Source organism: Dendrobates tinctorius, unplaced genomic scaffold (assembly GCF_039654945.1).
Source record: "Dendrobates tinctorius isolate UK_male_01 unplaced genomic scaffold, ASM3965494v1 ptg000075l, whole genome shotgun sequence".
NCBI lineage: Eukaryota > Metazoa > Chordata > Amphibia > Anura > Dendrobatidae > Dendrobates > Dendrobates tinctorius.
This window is the reverse complement of record NW_027361743.1, coordinates 12,533,146-12,560,260: the sequence shown is the minus strand read 5'-3', so window position 1 is coordinate 12,560,260 and position 27,115 is coordinate 12,533,146. Positions and strand designations below refer to the sequence as shown.

Here is a 27,115-nt window from a genome sequence, read left to right as displayed (position 1 = left end):
CAGTAATCTCGCAAAGCTTGTCATCTTGATTAGGTGGCAGCGACCCAGCAGCGAGAGGGGTAGATTTCCCCACCTCTCCAACTCCTTCTCTATTTTGTCTATGATAAGCTTATAATTGAGATCATAAATCTGTTTCGGCTTTCTCCCCAAATAAATTCCCAACTACTTTATAGATGTTGTTGCTTTCGGGATACCCATTATATTACTCTCCTGGCCACGTTTTACCTCACTCCTCATGAACAGAATCTCACATTTAGACTTATTTAAACGAAAGCCCGAGAATTTTCCAAACTTTTCAATTTCAAGCAGCAACATAGGGAGATCTTCCTCTGGGTTGTTCATGAACAGAATTATGTCATCTGCAAATAGGGCATTTTTGACTCTCATTTCCCACCTTTATCCCTTTGTAGGAACTGCAATCACTTAAATATCTCGACATAGGTTCTATCGCCAAATTAAACAGTTATGGGGACAGCGGGAACCCCTGCCTTGTTCCCTTTTTAAGCTCGAAGGCATCTGAAACCCCGGCGTGTATACCCTTGCTTTGGGATTCCGATATAGTACCGCCAAAAATTGTCTAAACGGACCTACCAGATTTATTTTATCCAACACTTGACCCAGCCATGGCCACTTCACATTATCGAACGCTTTTTCTGCGTCCAGTGTGACCATAGCTGGATCCTCTCCCTTATCTAAATGCTTCCCTCTAATCTTGTCTAGCAATAACATGGCTTTCCTTATATTAGTAAAGCCCCCGTTACACACTGCGATATCGCTAGCAATATCGCTGTAAAGTCACCAATTTTGTGACGTTGCAGCGATATTGCTAGCGATATCGCTGCATGTGATACTTACCTCCGACCGGCTCCCCCGCTGGTTATCGCTGATCGCGCGAGAAGCTCCTGGACCATTCCTCGTCAGCCACTTCCTGCTGGGCTTCCTGTGGCGCCGACGAGCGACGCGTGGAGCCGGGCGGGAGGACGTCAGGATCGCCGTATCTGACAGGTAAGTAACAACCCCCATCCCCAGCGATGTCGCTGGTGAGATCTGCCTGTGTGGCAGCTCACTAGCGACCACCTAGCGATGCACCAGCGATCCTGACCGCGTCATATTGCTAGTCGGGATCGCTGGTGCATCGCTAGGTGTAACGGTACCCTAACGGCTGATCTTCCCTTCACAAAACCTGTTTGTTGTTTTGATATCAATCTAGGCAGTATCCTAGCCAGCCTGTCTGCCATTATTTTTGAGAGAAGTTTAACATCTTGATTTATTAATGATATCGGTCTATATCCCGAAGGGTCTTCCAAATCCTTCCCTCCCTTCGGGAGAAGCTTTATGTAGGCCGTATTCATTCCTTCTGACATAGCTTCCCCCTACAAAATGTTATTACCGTATTTTTCTGACCATAAGACGCACTTTTTTCCCCCAAAATTTTTTTGGGAAAGTGGGGGGTGCGTCTTATGGTCGCAATACACGGTCTAACCTGGTGGCTGGTGGCAGCGGGCGGGGCTCTGCGGTGCGGTGGTGGCAGCGGGCTGTGCTCCGGTGCAGGGGCCGCGGCTCCGCCGGCATTTCTTCGCAGCTCGGAGGCCCCCGCAGTTCCCTTGCTGGCCGCCGCCATGTTGCGGTGGCCTCCGGGAGCATGGACGCCGGGAAGATGGCCGCCGGTCCGGGGACGGCGCATGCGCAGCTTCAGATCTCGTCCCGAGATCTCGGGGGATGAGATCTCGTTGCCGAGATTTGAATCTCGTCCCCCGAGATCTCGGGACGAGATCTGATCCCGCGCATGCGCCGTCCCCGGACCGGCGGCCATCTTTCCGGCGTCCATGCTCCCGGAGGCCACCGCAACATGGCGGCGGCCAGCAAGGGAACTGCGGGGGCCTCCTTGCTGCGAAGAAATGCCGGCGGAGCCGCGGCCCCTGCACCGGAGCACAGCCCGCTGCCACAACCGCACCGCAGAGCTCCGCCCGCTGCCACCACTGCAGAGCCCACCTGCCCCAGCACAGCTGCCCCTGCCTCAGCACTGCTGCCCCAGCACAGCTGCCCCAGCCCCAGCACAGCTGCCCCAGCCCCAGCACTGCTGCCCCAGCCCCGGCACTGCTGCCCCAGCCCCGGCACTGCTGCCCCAGCCCCAGCACAGCTGCCCCTACCCCAGCACAGCTGCCCCTACCCCAGCACAGCTGCCCCTACCCCAGCACTGCTGCCCCAGCACCAGCACAGCTGCCCCTACCCCAGCACTGCTGCCCCTGCCCCAGCACAGCTGCCACCACCGCAGAGCCCACCTGCCCCAGCACAGCTGCCCCTGCCTCAGCACTGCTACCCCAGCCCCAGCACTGCTGCCCCTGCCCCAGCACTGCTGCCCCTGCCCCAGCACAGCTGCCTCTGCCCCAGCATAGCTTCCCCTGCCTCAGCACAGCTGCCCCTGCCCCAGTACAGCTACCCCTGCCCCAGCACAGCTGCCCCTGCCCCAGCACAGCTGCCCCTGCCTCAGCACAGCTGCCCCAGCACATCTGCCCCTACCCCAGCGCAGCTGCCCCAGCACAACCAACCTACCCCAGCACAGAGCCGCCACCGCACGAGCCTGGACCACTGAATGACCCCTGTGACTACTTCTCCACCTGTGCCGGATCCCTTCCCAGGTAAGCTGAATTCGGACTGTAAGACGGACCCCCATTTGACACATTATTTTTTTTTCCCTATTTTCCTACTGAAAATTGGGGTGTGTCTTATGGTCCGGTGCGTCTTATAGTCCGAAAAATACGGTATATAAATCTTTAAGCGTGGGAACTATTTTCTCACTCAGTGCCTTATAAAATGAACCATTAAATCCATCGGGCCCTGGAGCCTTATTGGCCCCCAGTCCTTTTATTGCCATACTAATTTCTTCCTCCGTGATGCAACCATTTAAATCCTGTAATTGCTCCTCCGTCAGTTTAGGGATATCAACTCTACCCAGCCATGTCTCCCCCTGCTACATCTTGATGTTCCTCATCCTTGTATAACCTAGCATCGAATTTGCCCAGCACTCTGTTTATATCTTTGGGATTAGTCGGTCGTTGTCCTTTTTTATCTCTAATTGCCATTATAGATGTACCGACATATCTTCCCCTAGCCAAATTAGCCAGTATTCTCCCTGCTTTGTCACCATACCTATTTATTGCTACCTCCCAGTGATTTCTATATAATTGCTCTCTTTTTTCCGCCCATTCTTCAAAATTATCTTTATCCTCATCCAGTAGTGACTTCTTACTGCGCTTTTATTCGTTTTTTTATTCTCTGCGTGTAAGCCATTTTGTTTCCCCTTATCACCACCTTTGCTGTTTCCCAATATAATCTAGGGTTAGGTTTGTGCTCCTCATTATACATTGCAAACTCTGTCCACCATTCCCCCATCCGTTTCACAAAATCCTGCTCTTTTGTCATGTTTCCTGGGAATCGCCATAGATAGTCCGTCCCTTTCTGATGTGCGTCAGCTAAAAGTCTAGAGATATAGGATTATATCACCATGTCCTCAATATTGACATCACACATTTTGTGTAGTATCTTATCTGACACAAAGAACATGTCTATTCTCGATCATGTCTTGTGTGCATGAGAGTAATGTGAAAATTCCCGATCCATAGGGTGTGACGTTCTCCACGCATCTTTCAGCTGCCAATTCGATATCATATCTTCAAAATAACCTTTTTTCCCCCTATATCTCTTCCCTTCTCCTGGATTTAATCTTAAGCTCCCTTTTCTGTCCTCTTCCTCCTTAAGCACCTCATTACAGTCTCCTCCTATGATTATGTTTTTACCACTATCAGCCAGTATTTTGTTCTGTAAGGACATAAAAAATTTATTTTGATTTATGTTCGGGGCGTATATATTGTACAGGGTAATACTTTCATTATTTATCTCTAATGTCAAACGGATTACCCTACCCCCCTGGTCCATTTCTACGGATGAAACTTTATGTGCCAATGCTTTATGTATAAGTATTAGGATTCCTGCTTTTCTGTCTAATGAGCTAGAACCATGAACTTCTCCCACCCATAATTTCTTCATTCTACAAAAGTCTTCTTTACCCAAGTGTGTCTCTTGAAGCAAGGCTATATCTGCTTTCAATCTTTTCAGGTGACCAAGTATCATCATCCTTTTATGTGGTGAGCGCAACCCTTTTATATTCCATGTTATTAATCTAACCATTTTTAGTTTCAACAATTTTATTGAAATGAAAACATCACTTAACATGAAATACAATCACATTAGAGTACAAGGATCCCCTCGCAGGGGGAAATACATAGAAAAAAAAGGCACTTAAAGTCATACGTTATCCTTGACTACAGAATCTTTGTTTAGAATATGTGTAGAAAGACAGTTATAACACAACTAAGTTAAACTTAAAGGGGTGGGAAGGGAAAGTGGGGAATTTAAAGTGAGTGTCGATAATACGAGATATACCAACGTGGGACACCATTGTACCTGCTTTAGAGTCTCTGATTGTAAGGAGCCACTGCCATGCCAGTATATTATATAGATAAAGATATCATTTTGGAAAGGTCATCATCTCTATGTGCTTGAATCCAAGAAACCCAGATACCTCGAAAGTTTTCGAAAGAATCAGATCTAGTGGCTTCTATTTTATCATATAACATTATCAGATTGACCCTTCTCCTCACCTGCGTCATTGAGAGCGTACTGGTGTTCCATCTGCTAGCTATGTGATTTCTTGTTGCCATAGGAATAAAGTCCAACGAGACGGCAAGTCCTATTGTTAGCATTGATTAGTCTGTCCCCCAGCAGAAGAACCGACGGTGACAGAGGTAGTTTCCTACCCAAGATAGTATCAATTAATTTTACTACATCTTTCCACAGAGACTTCACTATCGGACATGTCCACCAAATATGGAGAGTATCTCCATCGTCAGTGCACCCTCTAAAACAGTTGCCAGGGACCTGATGATAAATATTGTGCAGGAAGCTAGGTACATAGTGTATTCTAAAAAACAATTTAAAAGAAGTCTCAGTAAGTGAAACTTGATTTCTGCCCCTCATTATATTTTCATAACATCTGAACCACCTTTGAGGTGTGAGGGAGATTCGTAGGTCTGCCTCCCACTGCTCCATAGTCTTCAATTTCAGGCCATCTCTGGGTTTGTTAAATATAGAATAAAGATGGGATATAAGGCCATTGCCAAGTGGGTCATATAGACATTTTAGTTCGTATGTTGTAGGTGGTAGGTTTGAGGAGCCAACCGTTTTGCAGGAAATTAAAAATTTGTTCAAGTCGGAAAGTCTCAGACCTCGGGACTTGATATTTTGCGATTAACTCTTGTTTTGACATTAGTTTGAAGTGGGCAGTTAAATTTTGTAGCCTAGTTAGCTTATTCTGCTGCCACCATACGTGGTTTCGGGATGTAACTCCTGGTGGGGACATGGGATTATTAAACAGGTTCAGGAGGGGAGAGGGAAGAGATTGCAACGCAAATTGGAACCTATTCGTTCTCCAGATTCGCAGGGAGTGAAAGGTAAAGCCAAATCTTTCGGTAAAGGCCCCGTGGCCCAAATTAGGCTCTCTAAGGAGTAAGGTGCTATTTGAGAATTTTCTATTTGCGGCCAGATAGGTGTGTGTTGTTGCGCATTTACCCCTGCCAGCTGGGCGATCTGAGCCACCCTATAATAAAGAGTAAAGTTTGGTAGCGAGACTCCTCCCTGTCTTTTGTGTCTAAACAGAATTTGCTGGGAAATACGGGGCTTTTTATTGTTCCAGACAAAACGTAGTATATGTGAGTGTATCATTTTGAATGTCATTAGGGGTATTGAAATAGGCAAGGATCGGAACAGATATAGAAATTGAGGCAAAGTAACCATTTTAACCGAGTGCACCCTTCCCAAAAATGAAAGAGATGGGGATGACCATTTTGACAAAGATTGCGTTAGTTTTTGGAGGAGGGGAGCGCAATTATATTTAAATAGCGTGGACTTAGATAAAGTAAGGTTAATTCCTAGATATATAATGTAATGCTTTGTATGTCGGAAGTGAAAGTTCTCTACTATTGAAGCTTGTTCGGCGGGAGGAGTGTTCAGAAACATAATCTCTGATTTATCGATATTGACCTTTAAGCCTGAGATTTCCTCAAAAGAATTAAGTGTATTTAAGAGATTCGGCAGGGATATATGGGGATTTGTCATGGTCAGAAGTAGGTCGTCGGCAAACAGACTGACCTTGTATTCATGTCTACCTATAGTTTGGCCTGTGATATCGGGGTGTAAACGGATCTTCTGCGCTAGTGGTTCCATCACTAGAGCGAATAGGGCTGGAGATAGGGGGCACCCTTGCCTGGTTCCTCTGCTGATAATTATTGGTTCTGGAGTGGTCAAGGGTAATTTTAAATAGGCAACCGGAGTATTGTATAGAAGTTTAAGTGAGTCGATTAATTGTTGTGAAACCCCCATTTTGTGCAAGATATTAAACATACCGTATATACTCGAATATAAGCCGAGATTTTCAGCCCGTTTTTTTGGGGGGTGTCAGGTCATACTTACCCGTCCTGACGCTGTCTCTTGAGCCCCCAGCTTCTCCCCGTGCTCTCTCTTCCTGCCTTCAGCGGTCACGTGGTGCCGCTCATTAAAACTCATGAATATGCGCATATTCATGAGTTTTAATGAGCGGCACCACGTGACCGCTGAAGGCAGGAAGAGAGAGCGCGGAGAAGCTGGGGGCTCAAGACACAGCGTCAGGACGGGTAAGTATAGCGATACTCACCTGTCCTGCGTCCATGGCTGCTTGCTGCTGTCTGTCATCGGTCAGTGACTTCAGACAGCAGAGGGCGCGGTGACGTGGTTAGTGCGCGCCGCGCCCCCTGCAGTCTGAACGTCACTGACTGATGACGTGGCAGATAGCGGTGAGCAGCCATGGACTCAGGACAGGTGAGTATCTGACACCCAGCGACGGAGAGGTGAGTATGTCATTTTTTTTATTTTTACATGCAGCAGCAGCGGCAGCACATGGGGGAATAATCTATGGAGCTTCTAATGGGGGCAGCATATGAGGGAACAATATGGAGCTTCTAATGGGGGCAGCATATGGGGGAATAATCTAAGGAGCTTCTTATGGGGCAGCATATGGGGGAACAATATGGAGCTTCTAATGGGGTCAGCATATGGGGAATAATCTAAGGAGCTTCTAATGGGGGCAGCATATGGGGGAACAATATGGAGCTTCTAATGGGGGCAGCATATGGGGGAACAATCTATGGAGCTTCTAATGGGGGCAGCATAAGGGGGAACAATATGGAGCTTCTAATGGGGTCAGCATATGGGGGAATAATCTAAGGAGCTTCTAATGGGGGCAGCATATGGGGGAACAATATGGAGCTTCTAATGGGGGCAGTATATGGGGGAACAATCTATGGAGCTTCTAATGGGGGCAGCATAAGGGGGAACAATATGGAGCTTCTAATGGGGGCAGCAAATGGGGGAACAATATGGAGCTTCTTATGGGGGCAGTATATGGGGAACAATCTATGGAGCTTCTTATGGGGGCAGCATATGGGGGAACAATATGGAGCTTCTTATGGGGGCAGTATATGGGGGAACAATATGGAGCTTCTAATGGGGGCAGTATATGGGGGAACAATATGGAGCTTCTAATGGGGGCAGCATATGGGGGAACAATATGGAGCTTCTTATGGGGGCAGTATATGGGGGAACAATATGGAGCTTCTAATGGGGGCAGCATATGGGGGAACAATATGGAGCTTCTTATGGGGGCAGTATATGGGGGAACAATATGGAGCTTCTAATGGGGGCAGTATATGGGGGAACAATATGGAGCTTCTAATGGGGGCAGTATATGGGGGAACAATATGGAGCTTCTAATGGGGGCAGTATATGGGGGAACAATATGGATCATCTTATGGGGGCAGTATATGGGGGAACAATATGGAGCTTCTAATGGGGGCAGCATATGGGGGAACAATATGGAGCTTCTAATGGGGGCAGCATATGGGGGAACAATATGGAGCTTCTAATGGGGGCAGTATATGGGGGAACAATATGGAGCTTCTAATGGGGGCAGTATATGGGGGAACAATATGGAGCTTCTAATGGGGGCAGTATATGGGGGAACAATATGGAGCTTCTTATGGGGGCAGTATATGGGGGAACAATATGGAGCTTCTAGTGGGGGCAGCATATGGGGGAACAATATGGAGCTTCTAATGGGGGCAGCATATGGGGGAACAATATGGAGCTTCTAATGGGGGCAGTATATTGGGGAACAATATGGAGCTTTTAGTGGGGGCAGCATATGGGGGAATAATCTATGGAGCTTCTTATGGGGGCAGTATATGGGGGAATAATCTATGGAGCTTCTTATGGGGGCAGCATATGGGGGAACAATCTATGGAGCTTCTAGTGGGGGCAGCATATGGGGGAACAATCTATGGAGCTTCTTATGGGGCAGTATATGGGGGAATAATCTATGGAGCTTCTTATGGGGGCAGCATATGGGGGAATAATCTATGGAGCATTTCCCACCCTAGGCTTATACTCGAGTCAATAAGTTTTCCCAGTTTTTTGTGGCAAAATTAGGGGGGTCGGCTTATACTCGGGTCGGCTTATACTCGAGTATATACGGTATATGACCAAGTGACGGTGTCAAAAGCTTTCTCTATATCTAAAGCTAGCAAGATTAAGGGGGTTTTACGTTTGTTGGCGTTATGTATAAGGTTTAGGTTTTTACGAATATTATCCGGGGCTTGTCTGGTTGGGATGAATCCAACCTGATCTTTGTGAATAAGACTAGGTAGGCATTTATTAATTCTATTGGCTATTGTGGGGGGAGAAAATCTTAAGATCCACATTCAAAAGGGATATTGGCCTGTAATTTTTTGTGAGCAATGGGTCTCTCCCTTGTTTTGGGATGACAGTGATATGCGCCGTATAGAATTCCGGCGGCATTGTTTGGCCAGTTAGCATATTATTGCAGTATGTTTGTATATGTTTTAATAAAATATTTGAACATTTTTTATAATATAATGCGGTCAGCCCATCGGGGCCCGGAGCCTTCCCAGTTTTAAGATGGTTTATAGTAGATGTGATTTCCTCTTCACTGATAGGGGAATGTAATGTATCAGCGTAAGCCGGAGTTAGGGAAGGTAGTGGTACATTAGCTAGAAAATCATCCAATTTGGGCAATGAAAAATTTGTGCTATCAGTGTGTAGTTTTTGTTAATAAGTTTGGAATATTTTGTAAATTTTGTTCGGGTTAAAAGTAGTTTGGGATTGTTCATCTTTTATAGAGAAAATAGAGTTTAATCGCTCTTTCTGTTTTAATTTTCGAGCAAGCATTCGGTCCATTTTATTAGAGAACCGATAGAATGTCGCTTGCGTCCACCTGATTGCTCTTTATGTACAAGTCGTTAGCAAAATGTTTAGCTGAAGTTTTAAGTCATAGATTCGCTTAGTTAAGTATAAAGAGGGGTGTGACTGATTGGCGGTTTCTAATTTATAAAGTTCATTCTCGAGAGTCAATTGCTCCTTAAGACGATTCCTCTTTTTTTGGGATGCTATCCTAATGAGTACACCAGTGATATATTTTTTATGGGCCATCCATATATTACCCATAGAGGTGTCCAGGTTGATATTAGAGTGGAAGAAGGCCTTGAGCTCTTGGTCGACCATTATTCGCGTTTGAGGATCAGAAAGCAAAGATTCATTCAGTCTCCACGTATGCAGACGTGCAGTTTCCACGCTTAATTTAAATACAGAGAGTACACTATCATGGTCGGACCAAGAGGAGGGGACATGTCTGGAATACATCAATGACGGTATGTTTTCTGAGTTAGTTAGAATCCAGTCAATCCTGGAGTATGAATGGAAAGCTCTAGAAAAATAGGTATAACCTCTGGATTGTCCATGAGATTCTCACCATGTATCAACCAGTTGATGAGCTTGCAAGATACCATCAAAGATAGTTTTTTCCCTCCTTGTCATGTCAGGCCTCACCTTATTAGAGCTATCAAGGGTTGGGTTTACAGTCAGGTTAAAATGCCCCCCCCCATATGATAGTGTCATAGGATATGGACCGTAAAGATCTTGCAATAGATTTAATTGTTTTCATTTGAAATGTCGGGGGTGCATAACAATTCACAAGACAGGTTCGCCTCTCCTGGACCGTGCCCCAAAGGATTATATATGTACCCTCTGTGTCCACGACCAAACCCTCCTGTATAAATGGGAAGGAATTATGCATCAATATAGTGACACCTCTCGTTTTTTTACCATGGGTAACCAGAAAAAATCTCGAGTAAAGCTTATGAAAAAATTTGGGAGATGAGTTCGTAGAGAAATGAGTTTCCTGTAGGAATAGCACATCAGGGGAATGTTTCTGGTAATCAATAACGGCGCGTTTTCTTTTTATCGGGGAGTTGAACCCCCTAACATTGTGCGATAGTACTTTATACATTAGGTATGCATGGAGAGATTCTAATCAAATTTCTAATTAAACTACAGCCTGGAACAGGCATTTTCACTTTAGTCACATATCCAAAAATATTTTTACATCTCATCAACACTCTTTTAGGAAAAGGAGGGAAGGAAGGGTAACAAAAAATACAACAACAAGAGAAATGGTCACAACCAATGACCAGTTTGTGGGCTATAGTGCGCCGGCCCACTATCAGTGGAACCATAGGCAGTAACAGCCCAAAATGGAGTGGCACATTTACTCCAGGGGCACAACACTCCACTAATGGGAAAAGGAAACAATATTATTCATAAATTGTTATAAAAAGCATCAAATAGTAATACTATCAGAACGATATCTCAGCATTTTGGCCGCTCTTTGAGAATATTCCAGCACATTCGTCAATAGTGGACTCAAGAATTAGACTATTTGTTGTGCTGTGATTTACTGAGTCTAGCATGGCGAACCTCCGTCCACTCTCTGCGCGGTCTGTCTCTCTGGTAGGGCTCCCGAATCAGAAATCGGGATGCCTGCTTTCTCCAGCGCTTTTCTCCCTTCCTCGTAATTTCTTGGAGAATAGGTGGAGTTGCCGTAGGAGAAAATTAAAGCATGTGGGAATCCCCATCTGTACTTAATCTTTGCTTTTATTAAGGCCAGAGTTATATCTTTCATGGCTTTTCTCCTTATTAGAGTTGCCGGGCAAATATCAGGAAACGGATATGGTATCTGGGACACCTGGTAAGTTGTTCAGTTTTTGAGCAGCGGATAAAATCAGGTCTCTGGATTCTTCATGGTGCATTTTAAGGACAACATCCCTAGGTGAGGAATCAGATTTGGGACCTCCCAAGGCCCTGTGGATCCTGGTTATTTTTAAAGAATTAGGGTCTGCTTGTGGCAGGAGGGTGCAGAAGAGATTTGAGGCAACCTCCATTAGATTGGAGCTACTTTCCGGTAGTCCTTTAATTCTGATATTGCCTCGGCGAGATTGATTTTCCAAGTCCTCACACTTTAGCTCTAGGAACTCGAGTCTAGCATCTTGTTCCTGTAGCTGCTCACTATTATGTTCAGTGTCATCTGCTGTATCATCCATTCTTCTTTCCAAATCATTGGTTCTTTGAGCAATATCCTGGATTTGCTGCGTGAAATTGCTTATAGCAGAGGATAATTCAGCTCTGAAAGTTTTCTGAATGGTAGCCAGGAGATCCTTCATTGTCATTGGAATCATGTTTGTTGGAGTAGTCAAGTTAGTTTGCTGTGACCTCTGGGGGGAGCTCCCGGTGTTCAGTGAGGTTGATTGTGATGCTGACACAGTGCGATTAGCTGGTTTTGTACGTTGAGTCATCAGTTGTGTGATCGGACGGGTATTGCTTTCTGATGTAGCAGATTTTTGGAGACGCATTGCTCAGAGACGTCCTGCGTTCTGGAAGTTATCGCATGACAATTACTTATATAGGTGGGTGAATATTTGTTCCCGTGGTGACAGATCTAGTGTTCCATAATTATAGTCCACCAGGATCGTCCATGCCCTCCGTGTTGGATTTTAGCAAGACATGGGGTAAATTTTATAGAACAGTATGCCTCGGGTGCAGTTCTGCTGCAATACCCCTTTTATTTTACAGGAGTAAGGGGGCATATGAGCCTGTTGGTCAGAGTAACAGCCCAAAATAGGAAAACAGACAAAAGAGAAATAGGTAAAAGAGAAAAATCAAATATTCTCTCTTCCTTCTTTTTAAGTATGTGCAATTGCATCAAGAAGCCAGCAGGTGGAGTCCCAAGCCTTTATACCTAAAGACAGGGTATCACTGGAGATTATAGGAACTCTTCTCCTTAAATTGGGGACTGGGTAGAACATACTGTATAACCCTCTAATAGCCAGGGTCGGGATAAAGCAGGGCTCCGGCAATCTTTTCAGGCACTCTGCTAATCAGAGAGGGTTCCACAAGTGTGCCACAATATGGCTCCTGCTGTCCTCCTGCAATATGGAGTGGTCCCGGGTGTTCCCGCAGCCCCAGCCAGTCACCCACCTCCAGGGCACAGCATGCAGCTAGCCTCCTCCTCACCGCATTCCTGGTGTCACCTCCAGATCTATCGCTGCTCACGCCGCGGTTCGTCCGCCCACTCCAGGCCACGGCTCCGCCGGATGTATAGGCCGCAGCAAGCTCCGCGGTCTCCCTCAGCGCGCCCGGCGATCAGGAGAGAGCTCCCCCCGCGCGATCGCCACATGACAGCAGAAGGCAAGCGGCCGGTTTTCTCCAACCGTCGGTCTCCGGTCACAGGAAGGGGGCCTCCAAACCTTCAGCACCACAGCAGCCGCGATGTGACCCGGGCAGGCTTCAGGCCTGCAGCTAGGCCGCGAGTGCGTTCCTTGTCCCGAGGCACCGGGTGGATCCAGGACCAAGGGGGTTATCCTCCAGGTCCCTTCTAAGGTATCTCGGTACCCAATGAGGGTGGATGGGCTGTAGGGAGCCCTGAATCAGGCAGATTGTTATTTTCCTGAGAGGAGCACAGGCTGGCACGTCCTGCTCCTTTAATTGCTGGCCACGCCCCCTAATCTAACCATTTTTAATTGCAAAATGGTTTCTTCTGCGAGGACGTGTGAAGCTTCTCCCTCTTAGGTATGGACTGCCAGTCAATGTCATCTCAGTCAGTAATAAATTAATTAGCACAATAGTAGTGGGCTCATGATAACTTCCCTCCCTCCCTCCCCCCCCCTTCTCATCTCACCCTCAATTTCCCGCCCGCCTATTATCCCATATTTATCATGTTGTACCTATTTTATATCCATACTCTATCTGAGCCCTGACCCTCTTGTAACCTTGAAACTCTGAAATCTTAGATCAACATCTATTTCCCTTAATTTATCATATCAATTTCCTAACATCTTAATATTCACAACCATATTATCTTAAAGTCCTTCTCCATCTCTCCTTTTTGATGTCAGAGAGGTATAAAAATACTTTACTCCCACCCCCTTCACCCTCCCAAGCAATATCTCCCAATGTTAACCTAGCATTTGTATGATACTTTCCGCCTGGAAGATATCTTAATTTAACACAAAATACTACCATCAACATTCAATGAAGATCTTGTCTTCTACCTAGTATATACATCACATCTGGTCATCATTATCTCAACTTTATGTCTTTTTGTTGTGAAAACCTCACAGTGTCCATAAACCTGGAAGTCACAAATTCGTCGTCAGCCAGTATGATCAGCTTGCAGACCAATTAAATAAGCACCCCAAATTCTCCATTCGGTCCAACAGAACCTGTTAAAAGAAATAAGATGGGAAAAAACGAAAAAAAAAAAAGAAATAGGAGAAGGGGGGATCTCTCCACCAGCTGTCCTGTAGTCTTCCTTGAACATACATAATTCCGTCTGATATTGACCCGGTCGGGTGAATATCCCTGTAAATTTGTAAGTTTTGTACACCACCATGTGGTTCACAGATGATATCCCTTATTACTGTACGTCTTCCAATTTTAGGTGATTGGGAGTGTAAGTAGTCTTTCTGTAGCTCAACCTGGCCCACAAAAATTTCTCCCGTCCATCTTCATATTATCATGTGAGGTATCACTTATGGTGACCCCAGGATATATCTTGGCACAATCTCATAAGCATTAGATCATTTCGTATTCTGTCTTGTTTGGTTCTTCCTGAACGCCCTTGTCATTGGGGTTCTTTGCTCCTTAGCCATCGTCTCTCTTTCATTATTTGCTTCCAAATGCAGATCCGACCTCAGGCTATACGGATAGGGTCTCCCCCTCTCGTCCTCAGCATCTCCCCCTGTCTCCTCTCTCGGCGGGCTGGTATTTTCAGGTGATTGTTGGCCAGATGAAGGTTGCTGCTGGGACATAATTTTCATGGCCTCCTTGGGATCTGTAAACGACCTCATCACACCATCGCTTGTCCTAAAACGCAGCGTTGGTGGGTAGTTTAGCTGGAATCTGATGTTGCGTTTAAACAGCAGAGTGCATGCTTCGCTGAATGCCCCCCTTCTCCGTGTCACCTCTGCTGAATAGTCTCCAAATAAAAGGACTTTATGTCCCTGAATTATCAGTGGTCGCCTTCTTCCTTTATAAGCCCTGAGTATTTCTTCCATATCTTTAAAGTTCTAGTACTTTTCCACTGCCTGGCGTGGTCTCTGAGCTTCCTTGTTATTCTGCTTATTCCTGCCCCTCTCAGCCTCGGAGGCCTCTCTGGGGGGCCTATCCTGTGTGCACGCTCCACTCTGCAGTTATGTGACAGTCCCAGTGCTTTTGGCAATTCCACCTCATAGATATCGTTTAGCTGCTGTGTGTTTATTGTCTCTGGGAGGCCTATCAATTTCAGATTGCTTCTGCGGGACCTGTTCTCCAGATCCTCTAGTTTATCCACAGTGTAGGGGGCTTGTTTCTTTAAGTCACTGACTTGTTATTCTAGCTGAATAACTTTGTCCTCCGCCTCAGAAATTCTCTGCTCGGCTTCCTGCAGTTTCTGCTCCTGATGAGTCATCTTGCTTTGCAGCTCTTTAGTGGTAGATTGGATCATGTCAGCCACTGCCTGCTTAAAGTCTTCAGCAAGGTATGATGCCATTTCTTTTGCTAGCTGTCCAAAGTTTAATGAGCCATGAGCATGTAGCTGCGTTTCCAATGTGCCTCTTGCCTCCACTGTCTCCCTCTGGCTGAAATTTCCTTCTTTCTCTGGGGATTCCTCCTCCCGTTTTATTTCCTCATGTGCTTGCCCTGTTTGTGCCTGTGTCTCCGTCGCCATTACTGTGCTCCCACTCTGCAGGCCTCCTCCGACCTCCTCCTCCCTCTGCTCCTTCCCTGCGCCTCTCGTGACAAACCGATCCATGTTGCGGACAGTCCCGGATGGTCTCACAATTATCCCAGTACCTTTTGTGAGTCACGGCTCTGTGTAAATGCTGAGTATTTGCGGTGATCAGCGGGAGCTCCCTCACATGCGTCTGCACATGGCGGCGCCGGAGCAGGACGTTTTTTAGGGATTTTATGTGATATACCAACGCAAAGTAGCAAGTATTGGTGAAGTGTGAAGGCATTGTTACATGGTTTTCTAATTACTTTCGAAATATAAATCTGGAAATTGTGACATGCATTTTTATTCAGCCCTCCGGAGTCGATACTTTTGTAGGGCCGCCTTTCGCTAGAATTACTGCTGCAGTTTTGGGGGGTCTGTCTCTACCTGCTTGCACATCTAGAGGCTGAAGTTTTTGACTTCTCTTCTTTGCCCTCTCGCTCAGTGAGATTGGATGGAGATGTCTGTAAACAGCAATTTTAAAGTCTTGACACAAATTTTCAATGGGATTTAGGTCTGGATTGTGACTGGGTCATTCACACACATGAATATGTTTTGATCTGAATCATCCTTTGTAGCTCTGGCAGTAAGTTTTAGGGTCGTTATTCTGCTGGAAAGTGAACCTATGCCCCAGTCTCAAGTCTTTTGCAGCCTCTAATAAGTTTTAATCGAGGAGTGGCCCTGTATTAAGCTCCATCCATTTTCCCATCAACTCTGATAAGCTACCCTGTCCCTGCTGAAGAAATGCCTCCCCACAGCATGATACTGCCACCACCATGTGTGACGGTGGGGATGGTGTTTTCTAACATTTCTTTAGCCCAAAAAGTTCTACTTTGGTCTTACCTGTTCAGAGCACCTTCTTCCACATAAAAGCTGTGTCCCGTACATGGCTTTTTGCAAACTGCTACAGGACTTCTTATGGCTTTCTTCTTGTCACTCTTCCATAAAGACCAGATTTGTGAAGTATACTCCTAATAGTTGTGCTGTGGAAAGATTCTCCCACCTTAGCTGCGGATCTCTGCAGCTTCTCCAGGGTGAGAATGGGCCTCTTGGCTGCATCTCTAATTAGTTCTTTGCTTTCTTGGGATGTTAGTAGTGATGAGCAAGTGTGCTCGGATAAGGTGTTATCTGATCACATTTGTGTGCTAATAGTATATGAGCATGCCGAAGATACTCTATGTTAAAGTCACCGTGGTTGCATGTCTCGTGGCTGCTCAACAGACACAACACATGCAGAGAATGCCAGTTCACGTTTGACAATCCCTGCATGCGTTGCAGCTGTTGATCATCCATGAGACATGCAACCACTGTCACTCGAACATAGTATTCAAGCACGCCGAAGACACTATTAGTACATGAGCATGCTCGGATAACACCTTATCTGAGCACGCTCGCTCATCACTAGATGTCAGGTTAGGTGGACGGCCATGTCTTGATAAGTTTGCAGTTGTGCCATACTCCTTCTATTTGTGGATAATGGAATGAACACTGCTCCATGAGATGTTGAGTGCTTGGTTAATCTATTTATTACCTATTCTTGGTTTCCTCTTCTCCACAACTTTTATCTCTGACCTCTCTGGTGAGTTTTTTGGTTTTCATGATGTTGTTTGATCCCTAATGTTCTCAAATGAGCCTCTGAGGCCTTCACCGGACAGCTGTGTTATACTGAGGTTAAATTACACACAGGTGGACTCAATTTACTAATTATATGACTTCTGGATGCAATTGGTTACTCAGGATTTTATTTAGGGGTAAAGGGGTTAAATAGGAAGCTGGTGTAGAATTTTATTGGTCAGCAAAAAAAAAAAATTGTTTCCTTTAGATTTTTTATTTATATATATATTTTTTGCCTTTTCTTTGCAGTTATTACAGCTTCTGAATGACCTTCCAGTGAAGGATGTCGCTTTGCCCATAGATGACATTAATATCTTGCTGAAAAGTGTTCCGTAAGTTGTTTTTTTTTTTCTTTCTTTTCTGTCTTGACATCCATTGTCCATGCGAAGCTGCCAGCATTAGTTACCTGCAGGACTCTGATAATCCTTGTGTTACCTCCGTTATTCCCTAAAAGCATTGTTTTGGGGGTAGAATTGCTGCATAATACAACATGTGTCTGAGCGGAGCCAGCTATTATCTACACTTGGGTTGATTTTCACGTGTAGGAAAGATCATCAGAGTTCTTCCTTATGATATCTGTACATATATATTTATTGATATAATTGCCTTGTAATATTTTCATTTCCTGTTCTGTCCAGATGTCACCGTGTCCCAGAATTCCAAGCAGTGGAAGTTCACCGACCACCATATTAGGACACCCAAGTGATGGGTGTCTCAATATGGAAACTGCTGCTTAAAAACAACCTATTGTGCGGTACCACCAGCGGAACACCGTCGCAACACACACACACTCTATACGCCGTATGCAACTCACACTCCCACACACTCACTCACACACACTCGCTCATACTCACACACACACACTCGCACACACACTCGCACACACACACTCTCATACACTCAGTCACACACACACTCATACACTCATGCAGCCTCTTGCGCGGTACCACTAGCGGAACACTGTCGCACTGCGCCTGCGTGAATTCCGCGCAGGTGCAGTGAATAATTCGGCTAATCCCGGCAGCAGATACGCAATGTGTCTACAGGCAGAGGAAGCCAGTCACATTAAAGGGGTTTTCCCACGAACAAAAGTTCATTTTAAAAAATGTCTGTGTCTGACCGTGTATGGAGCATACCACATCTCCTGGGCAGGGGAGGAAGCAAAGGACAGTGCTGACATTACAGCAGGAGATCGCAGAGGATTCATTTTGTGAGGTAAAATATTTCACTGACTGTTTGTAAACAATATTTTACCTTACAAAATGTATCCTCTGCTGTAATGTCAGTATTGTCTCTTGCTTCATCCACTGCCCAGGAGATGTATGTTCTGTACACGGTCAGACACGGGTGAGAGAGACAGAGCACAGGGGGGAGACAGCTTAAATTGGGACAGCACATGAGGGGAGAACACAGCACAGGAAGGAGAGAGAGCAGACAAGGGGGATAGCACATGGGGTAGACAGGTCAAAGAAGAGAGCACAGACGGGAGAAATCAGCACATGGGGAAAGAGAGAGTGGATAGGTGAGTGATCACATGGGGGGGAGAGATTCTCAAAGCTGCAAAGCCTGCCCCCATCCTGACATTACCGCCCTCCATCTAGTATAAATACACACTGCCGTTCAAAAGTTTGGGGTCACCCAGACAATTTTGTGTTTTCCATGAAAACTCTTACTTTTATTAGTCAAATGATTTGCCAAATGAATTTATAATCTAGTCCAGACATTGAAAAGGTTCTAACAAAAGATTTTTATTTGAAATAATAATTTTCTCCTTCAAACTTTGCTTTCGTCAATGAATGCTCCCTTTGCAGAAATTCCAGCATTGCAGACCTTTGGCATTCTAGCAGTTAATTTGCTGAGGTAATCTGGAGACATTTCACCCCATGCTTCCAGAAGCCCCTCTCACAAGTTGGTTTGGCTTGATGGGCACTTTTTGCGTACTATACGATCAAGCTGCTCCCACAACAGCTCAGTGGGGTTGAGATCTGGTGACTGCATTGGCCACTCCATTACAGATAGAATACCAGCTGCCTGCTTCTTCCCTAAATAAATCTTGCATAAATTGGAGGTGTGCTTTGGGTCATTGTCCTGTTGTAGGATGAAATTGGCTCCAATCACGCGCTGTCCACAGGGTATGGCATGGCGTTGCAAAATGGAGTGATAGAATTCCTTATTCAAAATCCCTTTTACCTTGTACAAATCTCCCACTTTACCAGCACCAAAGCAACCCCAGACCATCACATTACCTCCACCATGCTTGACAGATGGCATCAGGCACTCTTCCAGCATCAGTTGTTGCTGCGTCTCACAAATGTTCTTCTGTGTGATCCAAAAACCTCAAACTTGGATGTGTCTGTCCATAACACTTTTTTCCAATCTTCCTCTGTCCAATGTCTGTGTTCTTTTGCCCATATTAATCTTTTTTTTTTATTAGCCAGCCTCAGATATGGCTTTTTCTTTGCCACTCTGCCCTGAAGGCCAGCATCCCGGAGACGCCTCTTCACTGTAGACATTGACACTGGCGCTTTGCGTGTACTATTTAATGAAGCTGCCAGTTGAGGACCTGTGAGGTGTCAATTTCTCAAACTACAGACTCTAATGTACTTGTCTTGTTGCTCAGTTGTGCAGCGGGGCCTCCCACTTCTCTTTCTTCTCTGGTTAGAGTCGGTTTGTGCTCTCCTCTGAAGGGAGTAGTACACACCATTGTAGGAAATCTTCAGTTTCTCGGCAATTTCTCGCATAGAATAGCCTTCATTTCTAAGAACAAAAATAGACTGTCGAGTTTCACATGAAAGTTCTTTTTTTCTGGCCATTTTGAGAGTTTAATGGAACCAACAAATGCAATGCTCCAGATTCTCAACTAGCTCAAAGGAAGGTCAGGATTATAGCGTCTCTAATCAGCCAAACTGTTTTCAGCTGTGCTAACATACTTGCACAAGGGTTTTTAAGGGTATTCTAACCATCCATTATCCTTCTTACACAGTTAGCAAACACAAAGTACCACAAGAACACTGGAGTGATGGTTGTTGGAAATGGGCCTCTATACTCCTATGAAGATATTGCATTACAAGCCAGACGTTTTGCAGCTAGAATAGTCATATACCACATTAACAATGTATTATAGAGTGTATTTCTAAATCATTTAATGTTAGCTTCATTGGAATAAAATGTGGTTTTCTTTCAAAAATAAGGAAATGTCTAAGTGACCCTAAACTTTTGAACGGTAGTGTATATAGGGACCTTTCCTGCCTCGCTTTACCCTCATTGTCATTATGCTCCTTCTAGAGATGTCTGCTCGGCCTACAGACGAGATCAGGAGGTGTGTACTGCCATTCTCAGAAATCTCCTTCCTCTTGTAAAGTGCTTGGGACAAAATGAAGAAGACACAGAGGAGACGTCTGATGCGGAGGGCCAGCTGCTGAACGTCATTTACGCCTTCTGGTATGTGTCCTATATTATCGCTTTGTAAATGGACTTGTCATCGCAGGATATTTCCTTATATTCTGTGCTACTTATATTCTGTTTCCATGTATTCTCCCTAGGCATTTAACAAAAGATGGAAAATATACAGCAGTGGTTCGCGTGGCACTTGTGAATTGCATGAAAACTTTAATTGAGGTATGACTTCTAGGAGAAAAAAATATATACCGTATATACTCGTGTATAAGCCGAGTTCTTCAGCATATTTTTTTGTGATGACCCCCCCGGCTTATGCTCAAGTGAGGGTGCCAGAAGATGGAGAGGAAACTGACACTGTGCCCACTGCTAAAGAGAAATAAATATTCACTGCGCCAGCAGTGAATATTCCTTTCTCTGTAATAGCGCGCAAAGTGTCAGCCGCAGAAGCCGGCTCCTGCAGTTGCCGGACGATCACGTGTGCCACTACTTAAGAGAAATTAATATTCACTCCTCTGCACTCCCATGAGAGTGAAGAGAGTTGAATATTCATTTCTTTTAAGTGGCGGGCACACGTGACCGCCCGGCGGCTGATACTGCGCTCTACTTAATAGCAATGAATACTCACTACCCTCCACGCACATAGTTCAGGCGTGGAGAGCAGTGAGTATTTTGCCATGTGCTGCTTACAAGCATAAAGCAGCTGCTGGCACCGGAACAACACGCTGTGAGGGAGCGAAGGAAGGTAAGTGTAATGGTCTTTTTTTGTTTCTTTTTTTTATGTTTTTTGATGGGGGCCATGCATACAAGGATGGGGGGCAATCATACAAGGATAGGGGTGATGAGCCTTGCAGACCATGATAGGAATGAGGACCCATGCAGACCACGATAGGGATGAGAAGCCATGCAGACCAGGATAGGGATGAGGAGCCCATGCATGCCCAGGATAGAGATGAGGAGGCCATGTATACCCAGGATAGGGATGAGGAGGCCATGCATACCAGGATAGGGATGAGGAGGCCATGTATACCAGGGTAGCGATGAGGGAGCCATGCATACCCAGGATAGGGATGAGGAGGTCATGTATACCAGGATAGGGATGAGGAGGCCATGCATGCCAAGGATAGGGATGAGGAGGCCATGCATGCCAAGGATAGGGATGAGGAGGCCATGCACATCCAGGATAGGGATGAGGAGGCCATGCATACCCAGGAAAGGGATGAGGAGGCCATGCATACCCAGGATAGGGATGAGGAAGCCATGCTTACCAGGATAGGGGTTTAGGGGGCCATGCATACCAGGATAGGAATGAGGAGGCCATGCATGCCAGGATAGGGATGAGGGGGCCAAGCATACCATGATAGGGAGGAGGAGACAATGCATATCAGGATAGGGATGATGGGGCCATGCATACCAGGATAGGTATGATGGGGCCATGCATACCAGGATAGGGATGATGGGGCCATGCATACCAGGATAGGGATGAGGTGACAATGCATACCCAGCTTACATTCAAGTCAATAGGTTTTCTCAGTTTTTTGTGGCAAACATAGGTGCCTCGGCTTATATTCGGGTCGGCTTATACTCAAGTATATACGGTACATGCTATATCGTACAGTACATGTGCAGAGTCCTTTTACTAGGAGGACTGTGTACATAACCTAACAGGATGTCAGTGCTATTGGGGTGCGGCATAGGCTGGAGTGGTGCAGTATCTTTTGTTGCAGCCATCTGTGAGCTTTTGGTTCATGTTCCCTTAGACTGAGACTACATGGCGACTTTGGCTGCGACACAAGTCATATCTTTATTAGTAAGAGCTGGTGTGACACTTCTTTGTAAAACTGCTGTATGGGGGCCAAGGGGCTTTTTACTGCACCTGCAGATTCTCCAGTTCCTTCACTGCCATTTGCTTTAATAGATTCTTCTTTTATTATCTGCATCACAGGTTGACCCTCATAGTAAGTGGACAATCTTCACTGTGGGAGAGACCGACCTTACTGTGAGAGATGCATTTTCAGAATTCCTTGCAGATCCCCATCAGCAGGTCCGGATGCTCGCTGCTCAGGCTGCCAACAGGTATAATTCTGCACTTGTAAACATTTATTTTCAGAAATGGGGCTTTGCAGTATTAGGGTGTGTGCACACGTTGCAGATTCTGCTGCGGATCCGCAGCGGATTTGGCTCTGCGGATCCGCAGCAGTTTCTGCTGCGTTGTACAGTACCATTTTAGTCAATGTAAAATGGAAAACGCAGTGCAGATGGCGCGGATTTGCTGCGGATTTAAATCCGCAGCATGTCAATTCTTTGTGCGGATTCTGCAGTGGTTTGGCACCTGCTCCATGACAGGTGTCAAACCGCAAGGGAAAACCGCTGGCTAATCCGGAGATAAACCGCAGGTCATTGGACCTGTGGATTTACCTGCAGATTTTGACAAATTTGCACGGAAAAATCCGCAGCAGAATCCGCAACGTGTGCACACACCCTTAGAATAGTGGTTCCCAAATAATTGGATATTTGTAGAAAAAAATTAAGCATGTAGTACACATGCTTCCCGGGTCCATCGCATGCTTCTGTTTTTGTGTTTTAGCTCCAGTGATGGCGTCACATCCATAGGTCACATAACTATTGTAGCAAATCCCTGAGCTTGGCAGCTTGTCACTGACCTCAGTGATTGGCTATAGCGGTGATGTGAGCTGTGGATGTGATATCACCACTGCAGCTGAAACACCACTGGGGCCAGTAATGGCCCCGGGCAGAGTAAGTACTATCTGTATTTGTATTTTTGTACTAGTAATGAGATATTATTATTATTATTTATTTATATAGCACCATTGATTCCATGGTGCTGTACATGAGAAGGGGTTACATACAAATTACAGATATCACTTACAGTAAGCAAACTAACAATCACAGACTGATACAGAGGGGAGAGAGGACCCTGCCCTTTCGGGCTTACATGCTACAGGATGGTGGGCAAGGAGACAGTAGGTTGGTGGATTGCAGCAGTTCCGCTGTTGGTTGAGGTGATATCACCGGTAGTGGTGAGAGAGAAGGAGGTAGCGGGGTCATTGCAGGCTGTAGGCTTTCTTGAAGAGGTGGGTTTTCAGGTTCCGTCTGAAGGATCCAATTGTGGTTGATAGTCGGACTTGTTGGGGCAAAGAGTTCCAGAGAATAGGGGCTATTCGGGAGAAGTCTTGGAGATGGTTGGGTGAGGAGCGAATAAGTGTGGAGGAGAGAAGGAGGTCTTGGGAGGACCGGAGATTACGTGAGGAAAGGTATCGGGAGATTAGTTCAGAGACATATGGGGGAGACAGGTTATAGATGGCCTTGTAGGTCAGAATAAGTCATTTGAACTGGATTCGCTGAGGGAATGGGAGCCAGTGAAGAGATTTGCAGAGGGAAGAAGCGGAGGAGTAGCGAGGAGAGAGATGAATTAGTCGGGCTGCAGAGTTAAGGATGGACTGGAGAGGTGCGAGGGTGTTATCAGGGAGACCACAGAAAAGGATGTTGCAGTAGTTGAGGCGGGAGATGATGAGGGCATGCACAAGCATTTTAGTAGATTGAGGGTTGAGGAAAGGACAGATTCTGGAAATATTTTTGAGCTGGAGGCGACAGGAGGTTGAAAGAGCTTGGATGTGCGGTTTGAAGGACAGGGCAGAGTCAAAGGTTACTCCGAGGCAGCGGACTTCTGGTACTGGGGAAAGTGTGATGTCATTAATTGTTATAGCTAGGTCGGGTAAAGAAGATCTGTGAGATGGCGGAAAGATGATGAGTTCAGATTTGTCTACATTGAGTTTGAGGAAGCGAGAGGAGAAGGAGGAGGATATGGCTGATAGACACTCTCATTGCTTGCTGAACACTTTTCTAAAAGCGGAAAAAAAGGAGAACCCCTTTAACTCAACTCCAACTTTAGATTTCACCATTGAAAAAACTAAACTACCACTTTATTGTGTTATACTTAGTGGGTTCCCAGAATATGTTTCTGTTTTAATCAACACAGAGAATTTTTTGTAATTGAGGACCTGATTCATCAAGACTGGCTTTGCTCATGCCAGTCTTGATGAGGAGACGTAGTGGAGTCAGACGCTCCTGATTCTTTAAGGTTTACACGGCTTTTAATCATTTTGACACATCTGAAAAGTGGCATGCGCCTATGTGTGTCCATCTCCATAGAACTTACTCCAGTCAAAGACTGGAGTAAGATTTATGGAATAAGTATCGCGCCTTCTTGTCATGAATTTGACATGTGGAGGTTGCTACGCCCACCTACTTTGTTAGAGCGAGGCAAAAATGGAATGAGACTGCCAAAAGTCTCTAAATTTTAGCACAGCCTTTGCAACTTTTCAATCCTTTTTACATCAGAATTCTGGCGTAAAAGCTTTGATGAATTGGGGCCTAAGTGTTATATCCTCTTTAGAATGGTTTCCATCTGGTTTTGCAGTGATGCCATTTCACAGGTATCCATTATAGGTAAGAATATCATGCACCACCAGGGATTGGTGAAGTATCTATAGGGCCCTTATACTGCTAGAATAAAACGGAGCCGTTCTAATCATTAACCTCTATTATTCTGATTACTGACAGACTCTTCCAGGATGTGAATTTGCAGGCTCTGCCACTGAAGTTACAGCAAAAGGCTTTTGAAAATGTCTACATGAAGGTCCAGGAGGGAATGAGTTACTTGGTAATATCATCCTACATTTTGCATCATCTTTCTGTCTAAGTATTTACCTCTTGCCTGTAATTTACCACTTTTGCTGCAATAGTTACAGCTTAATTTTTAAAGGAGTTGATTTTTATCTGCATCACGAAAATAAGTCAGCAGCATAAATTTTAGTAGTGTTTCCACATGATTGCCACCATTAAATGGCAATCCTCATGTGGATCCACACCAGGAATCTAAGCGTCAGCCTCATATTTCTGCCATGGATATAAATGTCAGATATATGTGAATACAGCCTAATAGGGGTCAATTGTAACTAACACATGAAATATGATTGTTAAATTGTGACTACAGCCACACTCATCATTTTTATCATCGCATTCATCCTCTTGTGCAGTCTCGCACTTGTCAGGACCCAGAAGATCTATCTGACGAGAAGTATAACCGAAATTCTACGCTTCTTATGTTGGTGTCTGTGATCCTGTTCTCCAGCCCCGTGTGTGAGAAGCAGGCGTTATTTGCCATATGTCAGTCTGTGAGACAAAATAACCTGGATCCTCAACAGATCAAGAAGGCAAGTCATTTCACAGCAAACTCAAGTTTCATAAAACTGATGACCGGTCCTTACCTTGTCCGTTGTACTTAGCAGTGGTGCCAAAAGATGGATCCCTACTGCTCTAAGAACGATGGCAGAGGCACACCTGACATCTCCAAATTCTCCAGCAGGGCCTCAACCATCATGTGTCTGAAAATATAAGTCTTCTCATATAACCACAGGGACTTTATGGGCCCCTGACAGCTCTGGCCTATGCTAAAGATGGTTCATTAGTTTTAAACAATTGTTTGCATATTAGTAGTGTTGGTCTTTGGTTAAAGGGTGACTGCATTTTCAAGTAACTTTTCAATATAATTTGTCTTCTGTATATCAGGAATAACACGATTTCTGGCTATTAGATGACTTCTATCCTGCAATCCTAATATTTCACCAGTTTTCTCTTAACTTATAGTTGACTCTGAGCTGGTGAGAGGAGACTCCCTGCTATGACGTCTCGCATACACAGCACACAAAGACATGATGGATTCCTGCTTTATCATCCTATATTTTGCATCATCTTTCTGTCTATCCATTTACCTCTTACCTGTATTTTACTACTTTTGCTGCGGACTCTGTCAGCAGGTTTTTGCTAACTCATTTGAGAGCAGCATGATGTAGACAAAGAGATCCTGAATCCAACTATGTATCACTTAGATTAATGGGTGCAACCATTCTGATGCAGAGCTAAGATAGCTGCACCAGGCTTTCCATGTACAGAGTCCATGGACAATGAGGCACTTAGTTGCCGTACTAGTCCGGCAATGTTAATCTCTTAGTGATAAATCCTTCACGGTTAGTAAACAACAGAATGCACTTTGACAAGTGACACATCCCTGAATTCTGCGTTTCAACCTCTATCTCCTGCTGTCTTCAGATTACATAGCAAAAACCTGCTGACAGATTCCCTTTAATTAGAACACACACAGAAGCAGCAGCAAAGAAATTATACAGCAGTACTGAGTTGTGTATATGTGAATCCAACTCTGGGAGGATGTGGGTGAGGTAAAAGACTCGTTAGAAAGCTCAGATCAGTTATCTTTTACTCTGTCGCCTCATTGGGGGACACAGGACCTTGGGTGTTATGCTTTCTGTCCACTAGGAGGCGACACTATGCTTAATCTGAAAAAGATTTGGCTCTGGCTCCTCCTCCACAGTATACACCCCTGGGCGGCATCCGCCTTACCTCAGTTTTTGCTTAGTGTCGCAAGGAGGCACACCTAAGAAGATTCTTCTTGACACAAATGAAGAAAAGAGGGTCTCTCTGAGACTCCCGGCATGGCTCCCTCCTCGGTCCTCTTTTTAGCGGTACCCGGTTGAGGTAGAGATGGCTCTTCCCCATGTCGCTCCCTCCCCAGCCCTTCGGGTGCATGGTTCGAGGTCAAGAACCCCCCCTCCTTCCCCAGGCCCTGGGCCTTTTGGGTTGAGGCTGAGGTGAGGAAGAATTCCTCCTGATGGCAGTGAAGCGCCCTCCCTAACCCCCTCTAGGGATGTTAGGTTGAGACCCCACAGGTAGGAGCTGCGTTCGCAGCGCTAACTTTATTGTAGCCCCAGCACTGCTGTGGTCTGCTATGGGGCCGGGGGCTGTCATATTTGGGCC

At 45.5% G+C, this 27,115-nt stretch overlaps 1 protein-coding gene across 1 annotated transcript in view; it reads left to right on the top strand.

Moving 5' to 3' along the window:
• Positions 1-27,115, top strand: part of ATM (ATM serine/threonine kinase) — a 286,540-nt gene that overhangs the window by 111,137 nt on the left and 148,288 nt on the right. Inside the window, exons 19-24 of the mRNA XM_073582995.1 lie at positions 17,114-17,196; positions 20,150-20,305; positions 20,407-20,482; positions 22,206-22,336; positions 24,845-24,944; positions 25,321-25,497. Of these exons, the coding sequence (XP_073439096.1) occupies positions 17,114-17,196; positions 20,150-20,305; positions 20,407-20,482; positions 22,206-22,336; positions 24,845-24,944; positions 25,321-25,497 (723 nt within the window). The remainder of the gene's footprint in view (positions 1-17,113; positions 17,197-20,149; positions 20,306-20,406; positions 20,483-22,205; positions 22,337-24,844; positions 24,945-25,320; positions 25,498-27,115) is intronic.